This window comes from Opisthorchis viverrini (genome assembly GCF_000715545.1).
Source record: "Opisthorchis viverrini unplaced genomic scaffold opera_v5_254, whole genome shotgun sequence".
Classification (NCBI taxonomy): Eukaryota; Metazoa; Platyhelminthes; class Trematoda; order Opisthorchiida; family Opisthorchiidae; genus Opisthorchis; species Opisthorchis viverrini.
In genome coordinates this window covers 764971-779359 of record NW_008751906.1, presented here as the reverse complement: position 1 = coordinate 779359, position 14389 = coordinate 764971, and the positions used below count along the sequence as shown (strand labels likewise).

Sequence of the window (14389 nt, the reverse complement as noted above, 5' to 3'; positions counted from 1 at the left end):
GTGTCCTTCGTCCTTGGCTTGGGTTAAGCGTTCCATAACACGAGCTAAGAGTTAAGAAACTCCAGAAGGGGCTAACCACAATGTTTGGATTCAATATGCCGGTCACTCTCGGCAATGAATGCTACAGATCATCTGGCACCGCCGCACCAGTTCCAACCAGTACACAGGAGAGACTCATGGGGCTCACGTTTGAGAAATGTGGCAGGCTTTGCAAATGGAAGACAGGCTTGGTAGCTTGGTAGTTCACGAAAATTAAAGCGATAGTACATACATAGCCACCAAAATGGCCTGTGCTGATTGTTCCCGCATTTTTCTGACGAATGGCCCAAGTCACGCATAGTTATCCAGCATAATGCAGATAAGGTTGATCGAGTGACGTATTCTGGTATCTGATGGTCCAAACAAGAGTCACAATCGTTCTTGCGCCTGGCTAAAATTTTATATCTGTCTTGTGGCACGAAACCCGCACTGTTTGCGGGTTGATGGGCTATCAGCATCAAAACCAGGTTATAAGTACTTAACTGGCGAGCGAAACAGGACAAAGTATCATCTGATAAACCTGACCAAACTATCTGTCAAATGCCTGCCTATTCATCGGAAGCCAATGACTACAGCGTCTGGTTTAAACAAGCCGTGGATTGCGTCGTGTCACGTTTGAAATCTCATTCTGCCATTTCGTTTCTTAGTGTTGATATTCTGGTATTTGCCTAGAGGTTGCAGGTTAGCATCATGACATCGGAGCAAGTCCTGTTGCTTCTGGACCTCCAAGCCTCCAGGATATTCCCATACCCCTGAAATGTAGTATCGCGACGCCATCGCCGGTTAGCCCATCGGACCCCGGTCAACCGAAAGCAGATCCACCGGGGCAACTATGCCGATATCTAGACCATACACCACCATAAACGGAAGGATGCAGCGTCTGCTGTGCTCGATGGATCATGGAGGGATCTGTACAAGGGTGCAGCCTACCACTGGACGTTGACCAGTATTGGGAACAGCTGCTCCCAGCTCCAAAACACGTGAAGAGCCGGCCAAGTAGCGTAGTATTATCATCGGATTGGAGCTTGATCGAGCCCATTGCAGGAGAGGAAGTCAGCCGTACGATTCGTTCAATAGCCAATTCGTCCCCAGGTCTGAACATGCTCACACCTCAAGATGACCCGTCGGTTTAATTGTAACGTGCTAACTGTGCTTCAACCAACTCTTATTATCAAGGAGCTGTCCCTCACATCTATGCCCGTACTACCCAGTTTCCGGCTGTCCCAAATCCGAATTCATCGGATCAACTGCTACGGATTACCGTGTTTTCCATTCTCGTCCGTCGCCTTGCTTACTGAATAATGGGGTAATAAATTGCAACTGCTCTCATTCTCGTTTGCATTTCTACATCTAAACGGGAGTTTGGAAGCTACATCGTGTTACATCCTCTGCTTAGTGACTTTTCAGCTTCTGCTTCTAACCTCAGCTTGGAGTTTGTTGTTATCTCGAAAGCGTTCGATTCGGTTTCGCATGTCACAATCGACAGATCTGCAGAGGCGTTTGGAGCTCCGTCCCCTCATGTTCGAAATGCTGCACAATCCTGTGAGAATGCCGGAGAAGTGTTCCAAAATTCCGAGGTTCATTCTCAAAGAGGTGTGAGGCAAGGAGATAACCTCCCATTATTATTCATCATGACAATGGATGACGTTTCCGAGCTGTCAATGCCGCAACTGAGAAAGCAGTTCCATGATATGCTATCAGATGTTTTAACCTTTCCTGACGAGTTGGTAGTTTGTGCATAGATGAGGCTCGGCTTTAGAAGAAGCTTGAGGCTTTTACGGTCAAGTTGAAAGCGCCTGGGAGACGAAAGCAGTGGTGCTTTGTAGGGACCGTGAAAAATCGGGCCAGAGAAGTCTCCGTCGAACCATTTTGCTTCGCCAAGGAGCCAATTACTACTCTGAGTCCTGTGCCATATTTGAACATCCCTTTACTTTCAGCGGGAAAAGGGCCTTCAACCACCGACATCACCTGCTCAAACTGCTGGATGAGATGACGCGTTTGCCGTTGAAGCCACGTCAACGAACAGAGATCAAGAGGAGCTTCCTGAAACCGAGGCTGACATACTTGCTGCTGCACGGCCAAGTCCAACAAAACACACTCAATCTATTTGTGGCTGATTACGTCTACAGAAGGACACCCCGATCAGCTACATCTACACCAGTAAACAACATGGGGAACTTGGTATCCCAAGGCTGAGTGCAACGATCCCGACGCGACGTGGAGGACACATGGAAAAGCTCCTTTTTACTCGCAACCGTTGGTCATCTCTTAACGGGGGATCTGCTTTCCCCCAGGCATGTTATTGGAATGGGACTTCCTAAGGTCAACCTCAATGACTCAAGTTTGCCTGCCATTGTGGGCTCTCTGCGTACTTACGATACATGATGATAATAACAAAAAATCTTTATTCGTAACTTGTGCGTGGCAGACCTTTAGGTTGATTATAACGTTGTAGTAAGAATGAAAGTATGACTGGCGGGGATTGTGGGCGCAGAGGGTTTAAGAAAAGGGACAGACGCAAAAGAGGTGGGCATTGTCTGATGTGGGCGTGGTCACTTCTGAACTGGCACAAGAACGGAAGCACAGTTGCTATGCGTTTTTTTGAGATAACATTGAGCAGAATCAGACCGTTAAGATTTGACGGTAGTGGGCATAAAAAACGAAAAGAGTGAGGGTAGAGCAAGAGGCTTCCTGCCTTACACATGACAAGAAAAGTGCAGAAGGTGGAAACTGAGGCATATGCCACTGATTCTCGCACTAGATTCATCATGACGGACGCTTCGTGCCTGATTTGCGAATCTAGACCGTGCTATGGTTTATCGTGCCTTGAAGAACGTTTACCATTGTCTTTCCTTCGGTTTTGGCTTTTTCACGCTTGTTTCCATATCAAAAATTCCTACATAGGTTAGGGTTTATCTTATCTGACTGAAAATATTGAGGACATGACTTCAATTGAGACGTTCTCCCTTTTAGTTCATACTCCCCTGCAACAATTTCGCATTCATCGCTAACATTCTCACTTTACGTCTGTGATCAAGCCAGTGAAAACAAAAAGCGAACGACAATATGAGAATCAGTACAGTGTACTTACTTGTATTGGGTGTTTTGGGTAACATGTTTGTCAGCATTTTGTTTCTCGCATCCGCAGGTGAAATCCATTTGTTCCTTTCCCGGTTGTTCTGCATGCACTACAGTGCTTTGAGCATGTTGATGAATGTAAACTGAAAACATGGTTTACCAGCGTGCGCCCCGTTAACAAAGCATTCGCGTTTTTTATAATTTTTTGAGCGGTAGAGCAATCTTTGAAACCCGAGACGGTGTCAACAATGTGTTCCTGAAGTCTCAGACCCATCTATCTTTACCATATAAACAATGGCACATAGATCAGAGAGCAATCGTCAATTTGGAGACGCGCTTTGGGACATTCCTCTATAAGCACTGTGAACTTCCTCCGGAACCTGAAGGCGAACAGCCACAATTTGTTGAGCCGCCAAGCATTTTGACTAGCATCGTTTCGTGGTTGGAGTTCGCGGAGTTCAGAAGTGTGTTCTACAGAGCATCGCCGTCTATCAAGTTTTGGTAATTAGGATACTTGATGTCCTACTAGAAATGCGCGTCAAACATCTACTTCTAAAAAAAGCAGCTGGCACGCACATAGAGGACAGGTTCAAGTATTGCCAAACAAAAATCCTTGCATGCACTTTGATTACTTTGCGTCTTAAAGAACAACCCGGAAATGCTTGTTTCATTTTGAGTGCAGGAAACACTTTGGGCTTCCACCAGAGAAGAGTTTTGCTTTTATCCTACGATTTCTCAATGTTTCAGTTGCGCGGAATGTTTTAGGGCAAGCAAACGTGGGAACGGCTGAAAATAATGCATGTCCGACATTCAGGAAAACACCAGTGTTTCACTCAAAATTAATGGTTTTCAAAAACTTTCAAAAAAATTATAACTGGTTACAGAGGCGTAGAGCTCAGTAGTAACCATGATACGGGCGAGCAAAATTCGTCCAATACCTGACTAACTTCTCAAACTTATTACTTCAGGTTATGCTGCCAATGAAAATGCGTACGCTAACAAACTGGGTGTGCCAAAATAAGCTGACTTCATCGGCAGTAGGATAAACATATTATCTAATCCGATGTGTGAAGAATTGTGGCTGTCTGCCAAAGTCAAAATAAGTTAAATGTAGCAACAGAGGCTGCTGAATTGATTTAGTATTTGGTTTACTGTACCGTTGTTCGTGGACCCTGAGGAACATGTATGGCATGAATAACTCCTTCTGACAACACTGTTTGCGCAAGTCTACCTCTAAGTTGCGTTATTGCACGTAAACGACATTACGAAGAAACTGTGCAAGTGCAGCCGAATCGCAAATATAAATGTGACTGGAATCTGAACCGCGTGTAATCATCGGATAGCCAAGTACTACGTGAAATGTATGCTGCGATACAAAATTGTTATACGGACACTATCAACGAATCATAATCATGAAATAAGGTTTTAGGTTTAACTTCGTTATTCAGTTATGTAGGACGACACGCTAGAAGCCACTGTGCTCACATCTGCTCACATCAAACAGTGCGGAATCAATTCTAAATCAAATTTCGAGAAACAGATGTCCATCAAGATATCGTTGTGAAAAAAATCGAAATTCTTGTGCGCTTCACAAATTTAGGGTTACTTGTTTCACGGTACAACGAAAACCAGGTCAACAAACCAGTGTACCACCAGTGTACACGCCCTTGTACCGTGAAATAAGTAACTCGTTTCAGGGTACAACGGAGACCAGGCCAACACGCCAGTGTACAATCACCGTAGAGTGCACCTAGATTTGGTAACCATGAACGGTGTGAAAACTAATACAGAGGAAGCCGATGACAGCCGGTTTAGGCCAGTGCTATCGGAACCTAAAAAATTCAACGCGTAAATGCACATACGTGCACAATTACTGTCATGCAACGCATGTTTGTTTATTTTGCTAAAACCAACTGTCACATCCAACGTAGAATTCTGACTCATGATACCCCCGTAATATTTGTCGTACGCCGGGAAGCGATTCATATCTCTCCTTAGTAGATATATTTTCTGTCCAACAAAACCATGCTGATTCATGCTGTCAACCGAAACAACCGCACGCAGGCATGGCCACGTAACATCAGAAACAATTATGTTATGTGCATATTACGTGGACGTTGTTAGCTGTCACCACAGAGATGCGTAATGCTATATCAACTTCAGCGTTCAGCAACCCGAGAAAGTCGGCTATAATTTGACCAGTTAACACTCGTTTAATAATGAACGCCAATTAGGACGTAAGTGTGGCTGAGAGTAATCGAAATGCAGCATCATTTCGAAGCTGTTTCAGTGGAGAGCTGCATTTGCACTAGAATTTTGTGACTCCATGTCAGCAGAAACGTTTACTAATTGAATATCACTCATGTGTTGGACTAGAAAACAAGACTGTATTAACCGCCATATCCTGGTCAGCCAAATTATAAACGGTTGGGGAACATGCGCATTCAAATTAGCCGCGAAAGCACAGGTTACAGCTTTGCTGAAGCTTACACAGCCAATAAAATAGGCCCTTTCATGTGATGAATTCACGAAACATCTGGCCGTCAACGACGTTAAGGATTAAAGCGTTGTGTATGTACCTTCGGCGATGCACGCAGTAATTAATGTGGATTAAGATATGGTGCAACTAGAAGAAGAAACTGCAACAACGTACCATCGGATCAGGTAAAGTAGGTTAGTTGGAAGTTGGGGCATCACCATTGTTTCTGTGTTTGGAATACAGAGAGCAGTGTTAGCTTTCCCAGCTAGACACCCACAGGACATCCTGCTGACCAGATCCATACTGGGATGATGGTGATAATTTGCCTGTACTTGGATGCGCAGCGTGCCCATAGAATACTGTTTTATTACTGCACGAGTGTTGTAGTAATGGGATGCCACACGTTGGAATATAAGCTCATGTGAAATATTTGTTTAACCGGAACTGATAAATTGCTGGCCTCAAAGAAGATGCAAACCGTGATGTCAAAGAGGCTGGCAGGACTGGCCAAGCGAATATCATGAGAAGGTACGAATGTAGGAAAGCTGGATACAGTACAGTGGACCATTTGACGCAGCAGGTTGCATCGTAATGTAATCCAACTGAGGTTGTGGAGTGTACAACCGCTTGTTTGAAGTACACTAAAAAATTGAAATCTTTAGTCCTTTTGTCTTCTAACGTCTCATATTTATAGTGATTGCAACAAGGACCGAGATAAGCCAATTGCTGAAGTATGATTTTCAAATTCCCTTAGTCATGCTCTCATATTAGACAATAACTTTCCAACAAATGCCAGCACAAGGTGACTCTACCTGCCCTGCAGTATTTGACGATGAAAGGTGCATTTGTTTTCAGCAGGAAGATATTCCGCTGTTTTCATTACTACCGTGCATGTAAATGCATTTAAATACACAACTTACTTACCGGTTGGAAGAGTTCTGCTATTCGATATGTGACAATGTAATTTGACACATAATAAATCAAGACTCTTCCCCGGTTGGTCCGAAAAGCGGTCACGAGTCCTTTATTCGTGACAAAACTGTGCGTATCCATCTTTTTTCAAATGAAAGCTTCGTGAACGCTGAAATACCGCGTTAAACATACCAATGAGAGCACTAAAAATACATCAGTATTCATCGGACACGCTAACAGAAAAATGGTGTGAATTTTTAACTTAATTTGGTTTGGCGATGCTGTTGGTCAGTCAAAGTGCATTTCAAATATGATTTCGTCTCTCAGTGCAATATGAGTCCAGGTCATCCAATAGGATAAACTTTACGTTTGTGCAATTAAGGGACTTCAGAGATTTTTACTACCGTTAGTTCCCAGATTGTAGAAGTTCAAGCGACTCTTCGGCTTAAAGAACTGGACTACTAGTGATGCATGAATATACAAGTGGATTGTAACACAGCGGATGGCCAACTGATTCGTGGTACGCCCCTGATGGACAAACGTGTTTTGATGAGGTCACACATGTTGCGCAGTTGGTTACACACGACACTCATTGGTCGTGTGATTCATCATGACTAGCGAATAAGTCGTTCAGCTTTCGCAAACATGACTAGTGTACGCACCATGATGGTGACTGGACCGCCCTTGTTTAAGTTTATGTCAAAGGAGCCGGCTGATACCAGTAATTACGCTAGAGTGACACATAACTCGTCAGATGCTGCACAGATTTTCGCATCCATCTTAAATGAAGCTCAATTTTCAACTGTACCAAATTCAACGACTCTAAGTCTGTGGAGTATGTACCGCGTTTGACCACCAACGGTTCGTTTGTTTCAGAGTGATTTGGTCCAACTTGAAACAAGAAATGAGGTATTTGAGGTCACAAATATATCTGGACACCAGGAAGTTTGCGCTAAATTTTGTTTGGTACTTTGTATAAGTAAAACCTATGGCTGGATAACCTAAGTATTACGGTAACTTCGGCATTCGGAATTCTAAATAAACAATAGGGATTAGTGTTACATTTTGGTGTCACCATGAATTCGTGAGTGGAAGTGTTTCATGAATCATATGGTATAAATGAATTTTCTGTGTATTTTGAAACTTAACTCTCTTCAAATGGAATCATGGAAATTCACTTTTCACTGGGTCTACTCAACGTTAGTGAATGGCCATTTCACGCGGCAGCAGAACGCCTCAGTTACATTCTATGTAGAGGAATGTTTATAGGATCAGCGGTTTACACGAATACTCACCCATACGTGACTGAGATCCAACCTTCGCTCTCAGGTATTTTGCTCCATTAGAAAGCTGAAATATGGAAGCACTTTGTTACGTACGTTTTATGCAAAATTTCCATTAGCAAAAAAGATTTTGGTTGAGAGTCGCGGATCGAGTCGTATGGTTGAAATGGCGTCATTCACTGAATGATGTGCTGCGATTGCGGGGCAACGCCAGATTATATCCACATCTATTCATTTTGACTATCGCAAATGTTTCAATATACATAAAATGAGTTCCTCCTCAAGGTTCCCACACTAGTACTGAAATATCACCAATACTCCCACGTTATCGGTTGCAATTACTAGAGGTTCACTTGGCTCTAGTACTCAGGATAAAGACATTATTTGACATTTTGGAGACCAAGTACGGGGCAAAGTAATAAATCTAGTAGGTGAAAAAACAAAGAGATGTTTTTAGTTCAGTAACGCAGAATATAGAAACAGAAATTGAAATGAATCACAGAAAACCATGAAAGCAGTGGAAAATAATCAAAACAGACGTCCGGGTATTGTTTTTGATTTAATTTGCGTGGTGTGTTGCAGGCAGTTGCCCGCTCTAGAGTCAAAAGACGAGGAGCGATAGTTAGTTGAAGGTCGAAATCACAGTGAGCAAACGACGTCGAATATTGCTACCTTTTTAACTTTACACCAGCGATGGAAAAACAAACGATTTTATGTGGCTAATATATTCTCGCGATTCTTTCTTCGTCTTGGGCTTTGACTAGAAAAACCTGATATAACTGTGCAACACTTGAGTTTATCCACACGAGGGTGTGGTTTACCTGGCAAAACTATTAACACGGAAACCAAACAAGGCACTTGCTTTTCTGATCGGCGCAATTATTTTGAGCATAGTGTTGACGCAAGAGGAAACATCATGCAATACACACGCCTTATTCATCCCAACAAAGATCTTCGCAATGGTTAATTAGGGCTCCATGAACTTGATCTCCAGTGACTAGCAGAATGCATCTGTATGGGTCGTTTCTTTCACTTAGCCGCTATTTCGTCACGGTCGTCTTTGAGGGAGCACAAATGCAATTGCCTGGCTGCCGCTTCCGAACTTTAATAACTCTGGCCTTTAAATCAAGACCAGTTTAATATTTAATGCATGTCAAAATACTTGGCACCCTGGCACTCAACTGATCCAATGCAACTGTACTTACATAAATTTTGCAGATTCAAACACATAAGGGATAATTAAGTAACTTGCTACTTCCACATATCAACGATAGGTGATGGTGGTGAGCGGGAGAAACCAAGATGCATTATTGCAACTGGTTCCGAATAGGTCATGACTGTAACAATTCCTTGACAGAACACATCAAAAATCGTTTTCCTATCAATAGCGGGGATCGTCCAGAACTACTTCCTCAACATTTGAACTCGGAGGATATCGTTTGAGACAGGCATTGTATATTGTGTTTAGATTACCTTTTAACTTGCTTGCGGTTAGGGTGTCTGAAACGGCGTAATATGGACATTCAGATATGCCTCTGTTGCATGAAGAGGCAGGGATGTCCACCGCATGCGCAGTTATATTTACCTAATTTGTGGCATGTAGCACACTGGCAACACGATTGCAGTCTTGGATGTTTTATGAACTTTTATTTCTAAATATGTCCACCAAGCCTGTTCAAATTACGTTAGATGACCATGGGTTGCCAAATAGCACTTGCCAGATCAAAGCCATTGGTAGGTGAATCCGACTGGTAAATTCCACGTTAATTTGATTTTTAATTAGACCAGCTTTTAAGCTGCATACGTGGCCTAACATGGAGCCGGCTTTAATTCACAAAAGATTTTGGTTAATGAAAGTGTCATAATCACCTCCGTGGTCAGGCAGTTTGTTCCATCGGCATTCGCTGATCAGTGGCACCGTTTTGACGAAGTTTTTGGTTAGTATTTTTGGTACCGCATGAACTCACGACTAATATGAAAATATTCGAAATTTTTTTACATGAGTCCCCTCTCAATTTACATAGGAAAGTCACTCCGCCACACAAGGAAGCACGCTCAACAAATTGTAGTCATGTAGGTCCCCAAAGGGGTCTAACGACCTAGAGTGAACTATCGCAAAAAAACTGCATGCAGTTGTACGCTTATCAGTTAGCACATGTTGTAGAATGGAACACTGATTAAAATCTCCAGTTAATACTTACTCCAAAGTACATGCTAAATGTGATTTCCTCCTTAGGCCACCAAAAGCAGAAGCATTGTTTTCGTTGTAAAACCAAATCAAACGCGAGAATGTCATTGGCGGAATCATTTTCCATAATTTACTGCAAAGTGAAATCAAGGTAGCTTATACAGAAATGCACCGGAAACCCTGGATCTCATTTATCATGAAAACCAAACACAAAGAGGACCTAATACGCAACGGCTTGTCCGGAGAGGTTTCCGTAGTTGATATAAAGTGGGTTCCACTATCGATCTGAATAACTTTCGCCCAAACTAGGTACCTATCTCGATTTTATTGGTTACCTTCGGCGGTCAAATGAGCCAAACTAACCAACGCTCACAACATCAAGATTCCAAAGCTTTCAAGTGATGCAAGTTGATGAATCCAATGCTATAAACAAAATATTCGGACTACAAGATTCTGGAATCACCACCATAGGGTCAGGTTTGTTCGTAAAGCCAAGTTCTCATATTAACCCTGAGAAAAACGTCAATAACACCTTGGAGGCCAACTGCATACTTGGCGCACTTATAATCCATGTGAGAAATTGTGTTGTTTCCAGTTGCGCTTCAATTTGGGACTCATTGTCGAAATAGTGTGCTTCGCAACACTATTATACTGGGTTGGTTTACGCACATTCCAGCAGCATTTATGTTGCAAATCAAGCAGACAATCTATTTATCAGCTATAAACCGTATACCGTAGGCACGTTAGTTCCAGCGGGGTTGATCACCGAAAAACGGGCCATATATACCCTCGCTTTATGGCGAAGGCATGTTCAATTTCATCCGGAATTGGATAGCGTCACGTTCAAGGCAACAGGTATGATGCATGATCGCGCGAGTGAGCCATTTTCACCAATGTTATTAAACACTGGTGGCCTCCACATCCGGGGAAGCGAGAGTTGCCCACCCGTTTACGTTTACTGGTTAGTGTTTCCGTACTTCCGTGTCGGGTATTGCACTGTCCGCCTCTCGATCATCTCTATTGGACACAGGGCTACGAAAAAAAGCTCTCTGAGGCCAACTCTCTGAGGGCATGCGGAGTATATGTTCCAACCAGCGCAACCTATGAAACGTGAGTAATTCATCTATCGCAGGAGAGCCCTCCTTCCGATTTCACCACCAAACCTAACCATTAATTCGCAGACGTCGATGACCGACTGACATTTCCCGTATGTCTCCTGCTCGCTGAGGAGTGTGAATCGCACCATCGCAGTGTAAAAACTATTAGACGGACAAGCTTACATCACGTGGGCTTCATAGGTGTCGGTGTTTGGCAATAGATTCGCACTAGCCCTTCTGATTCAACAAATAATCTCATCTCCAGTCAGTCCACTGGAACTTATACGGCCACACAAACAAACAAATTTACTTACGGCGTCGATTGGCTCACCTGCAGCCACAAATTTTTGTTTTGTTTGTAGCAAAACCACACACTACAACATGTGTGAAGCGCATGCCAAACTGTGGTACAGAGTTACCTAATTCATCTTATATGGTTTGCATTTTTTGGTGATCAGAATCAGGGGGGGCAATATTGCCCGCATACGCAATGTCTAAGGGAACATCGTTGTAACATTTTGACTCCCGAGTTTTCACACGAAGGAAAAGCCATTTCAAACGGTACATCAATAACAAAGTCTAAGAGGAAGCCGAAGAAGAGGACAGCCTTGTCCTACCATCAATAACAAAGTCTAAGAGGAAGCCGAAGAAGACGACAGCCTTGTCCTACACCAGTGAACGTGATGGACGCAGGCAAGAGCTTCGCGTATACTCACACGTGCTCGAAAAAGTTCGCATACAGTATCCTCACAATGTGGAGAAATTTAGAAGGGGCACAGAATCAACAGCGGCCTTCAAGTCTAAAAAGGCGACCAACGTGGGACGTCTAAAAAGTGGTGCGCTTTAAGAATTTGTGCCAGGATAAAGATATGGTCGATGCATCCTTTCCAGTGCAAAACTCAGCTTGATTTTCGCAAATTCCTCTCTCCCGACAATCCATCAAGCTACGCAAAATAATGCCTGGGATCCCTTTGGGTGGGATGGATACGAAGCGGATACCACGATGGTTTGCATATGACGTTCTTGCTTCTTTTTTGAAGACTGGTATGATGGTCGAGGAGCTCCATTGGGCCGGTATTCTGTTTTCGTTCCAAGTCTCCGGCAGCATGGATGTCAAACTGTTTACCTGTAACTTCTTACCTTCTTTGAAGAACTCGGGATGTAAACCAACCGGGACAGGTGCCTTATTACCCTCCTGTATTCGAAACTTACGCAGGAATTCAGTATTTATGATGAGTTGATGTCAAGCTTATATTTGCGTCCGCATGGTTCTTTCAGCGTTGTGTTAAAAGAGGCATGGTGAACTGTTTTTTGAAGCGCTCGGCCCACCGCCGATTAAGGGAGTAAACTGCTGTTCTGACATTTGCATATTGTCTCATTTCACCCATTGATCAGACCAGGTGAAACAGGGTGCGGATGTCCTATGCAGCGAAAGCCTTCTCCATCTAGTGAACCTCCGAAATCCATTAGCCCTCTCTGTCATTCTTTGAGCTCCTGATTAAGCGGTGTTTGAGGGATCTGAGTGCGGCAAGATAGTTGCTAGCTGCCGCTATGACCTTTGTGCTCGAAACTACATCTGCCGATCTTGAAGGTGTCCAGCGTTCATTGAGTCGAGTTAGATTTGTTAGACCAACAGTTCTGGAAGCCGAGCGCATTGTTCATTTAACTCTCCTCCATTCAACCTCCAAGCAATCTTCGTCACCCACATAACTGTGCGTTTCCAGTCACTTTCTAGATAGATCAGCTCAATGATCTTTAGGTAATGAAGCCTGTCGAATTCGGTGAACAGAGTTGCTCTGTTCCGGTACGCCTATTTAGGGCAGAGAGCGAAGTGCTCAGCGAGCCTGCACGATGGTGCGATCAAAGCCCAGTGCGTACCCTAGAAGGAACGACAATCTTCAACTGAGGCCTTCCATTACTAACTGATAGTCGTATGGTCCTATTGAGTCCACGAATGTCTTGTGGTATGTGGCCTCTAATTACCTTTGCGTGTGCGTTTGTGTTGGAAGTTGGTGCTAGTCAGGAACAGACGATGATCTACACACAAGTGTAGATGTCGCACTCTATTATCCGTACGCTCAGAATAGGCTCCAAATCGGCCACATAACTATACGCTCTCCCAACTCGGGCATTCATATCACGCGCCAGGATCACTATATCCGTCCTTCTTGCCAACTGGAGCAGTCGTGACAGGTCACGATAAAACGCATTGTTCCCAGTCTCAGAACTGCTATCTCTTGGAACGTCAGATGATATGACAAATAAACACCGTTGACTGCATCGACCTGCGTAATTCTCAATTGAGCTAGACAACTACACAGCTCAAAGGTGACTGTTTACTCCAATTCAGCTGAGTACGGCGCCTTGGGGCCGAGTGCAACTCCGGCGCCGTAAATACAACGAGCCTCTGCGTCAGCATCACCTGATGCCAGAGTAGTGCAGTGTGGGATTCCGGGCTCGTCGTTAGCGGCTTGACGAGCATGACTGAAGAGAAGAATTGCGTGCGTGTTTTGGAGACACAATGTACATAAATAGCAATAGAAATGAAGGTTTCGGCAATAGATGCATGTTGCCGAATCTGATAGATATATAGTACGGACAATGACGAGGAGAAAAGCCGAATTACAATTCCGAGGATATAAGTTCAATAGTGTAAGCGTGCAGTTTTCGTACGTCTCTCTTATCCGGAGGCTCTGCAGCGCGTGAGCTGTGTACTTTGTTTAAGAAGGTTGGTTTTGTTGTCATAAAATCCACAAGCAATCGCCGTGATCAAGCTGACCGTGTTTCTAATAATTTCCCTCAGCTCAAGATTTCTACTGGTGTACCAGTGGATACTGCTTGTGAGCCCCGTTCCTTCCCCTGGTATTTTTGGTTGCTGGAATACCCCTTTTAAAGTAGATACACATATTTACTTTTGCTAACTTTTACTTCCGCACTGCTGATTTCGGTGGATCCGAGTAACACTTTGTATTCTGGAGAGCAAGTTGATTGTTCTTTTGCATAAATAATGAAACAATCACACAGAATAAATAAAGTTTATTATTAATGGTATAGTTTCTGCTTCCGATCTGTTGAAGTCTCAACGGTATCTAGCTACTGTCCCCGCTCATGGCGGGTCTCAATATGATATGTAATTAATACAGTCCTTCTGAAGAAACACTGCAAAACATCCAGCAGTTTCATTTTAAATAACACGTTTGCTTACGAATGCTCGATGATGATCATCATTCTAAATCTATATCTTCCCATTGTCTTTGTAATTTTTTGCCAATGTGTCCGGGGAATACTGTGTTCTGTCAATTTCTGTGACAAT

At 43.5% G+C, this 14389-nt stretch overlaps 2 protein-coding genes across 2 annotated transcripts in view; one reads left to right on the top strand and one right to left on the bottom strand.

Moving 5' to 3' along the window:
• The window catches only part of T265_14727 (hypothetical protein), a gene marked incomplete at both ends in the record, with an annotated part of 104103 nt that overhangs the window by 1131 nt on the left and 88583 nt on the right, over nt 1-14389 (bottom strand). The window lies entirely within an intron of this gene.
• Nucleotides 1467-14389, top strand: part of T265_14728 (hypothetical protein) — a gene marked incomplete at both ends in the record, with an annotated part of 80143 nt that continues 67220 nt past the window's right edge. The window contains one exon of the mRNA XM_009174971.1: nt 1467-1769. Within this exon, the coding sequence (XP_009173235.1) occupies nt 1467-1769 (303 nt within the window). The remainder of the gene's footprint in view (nt 1770-14389) is intronic.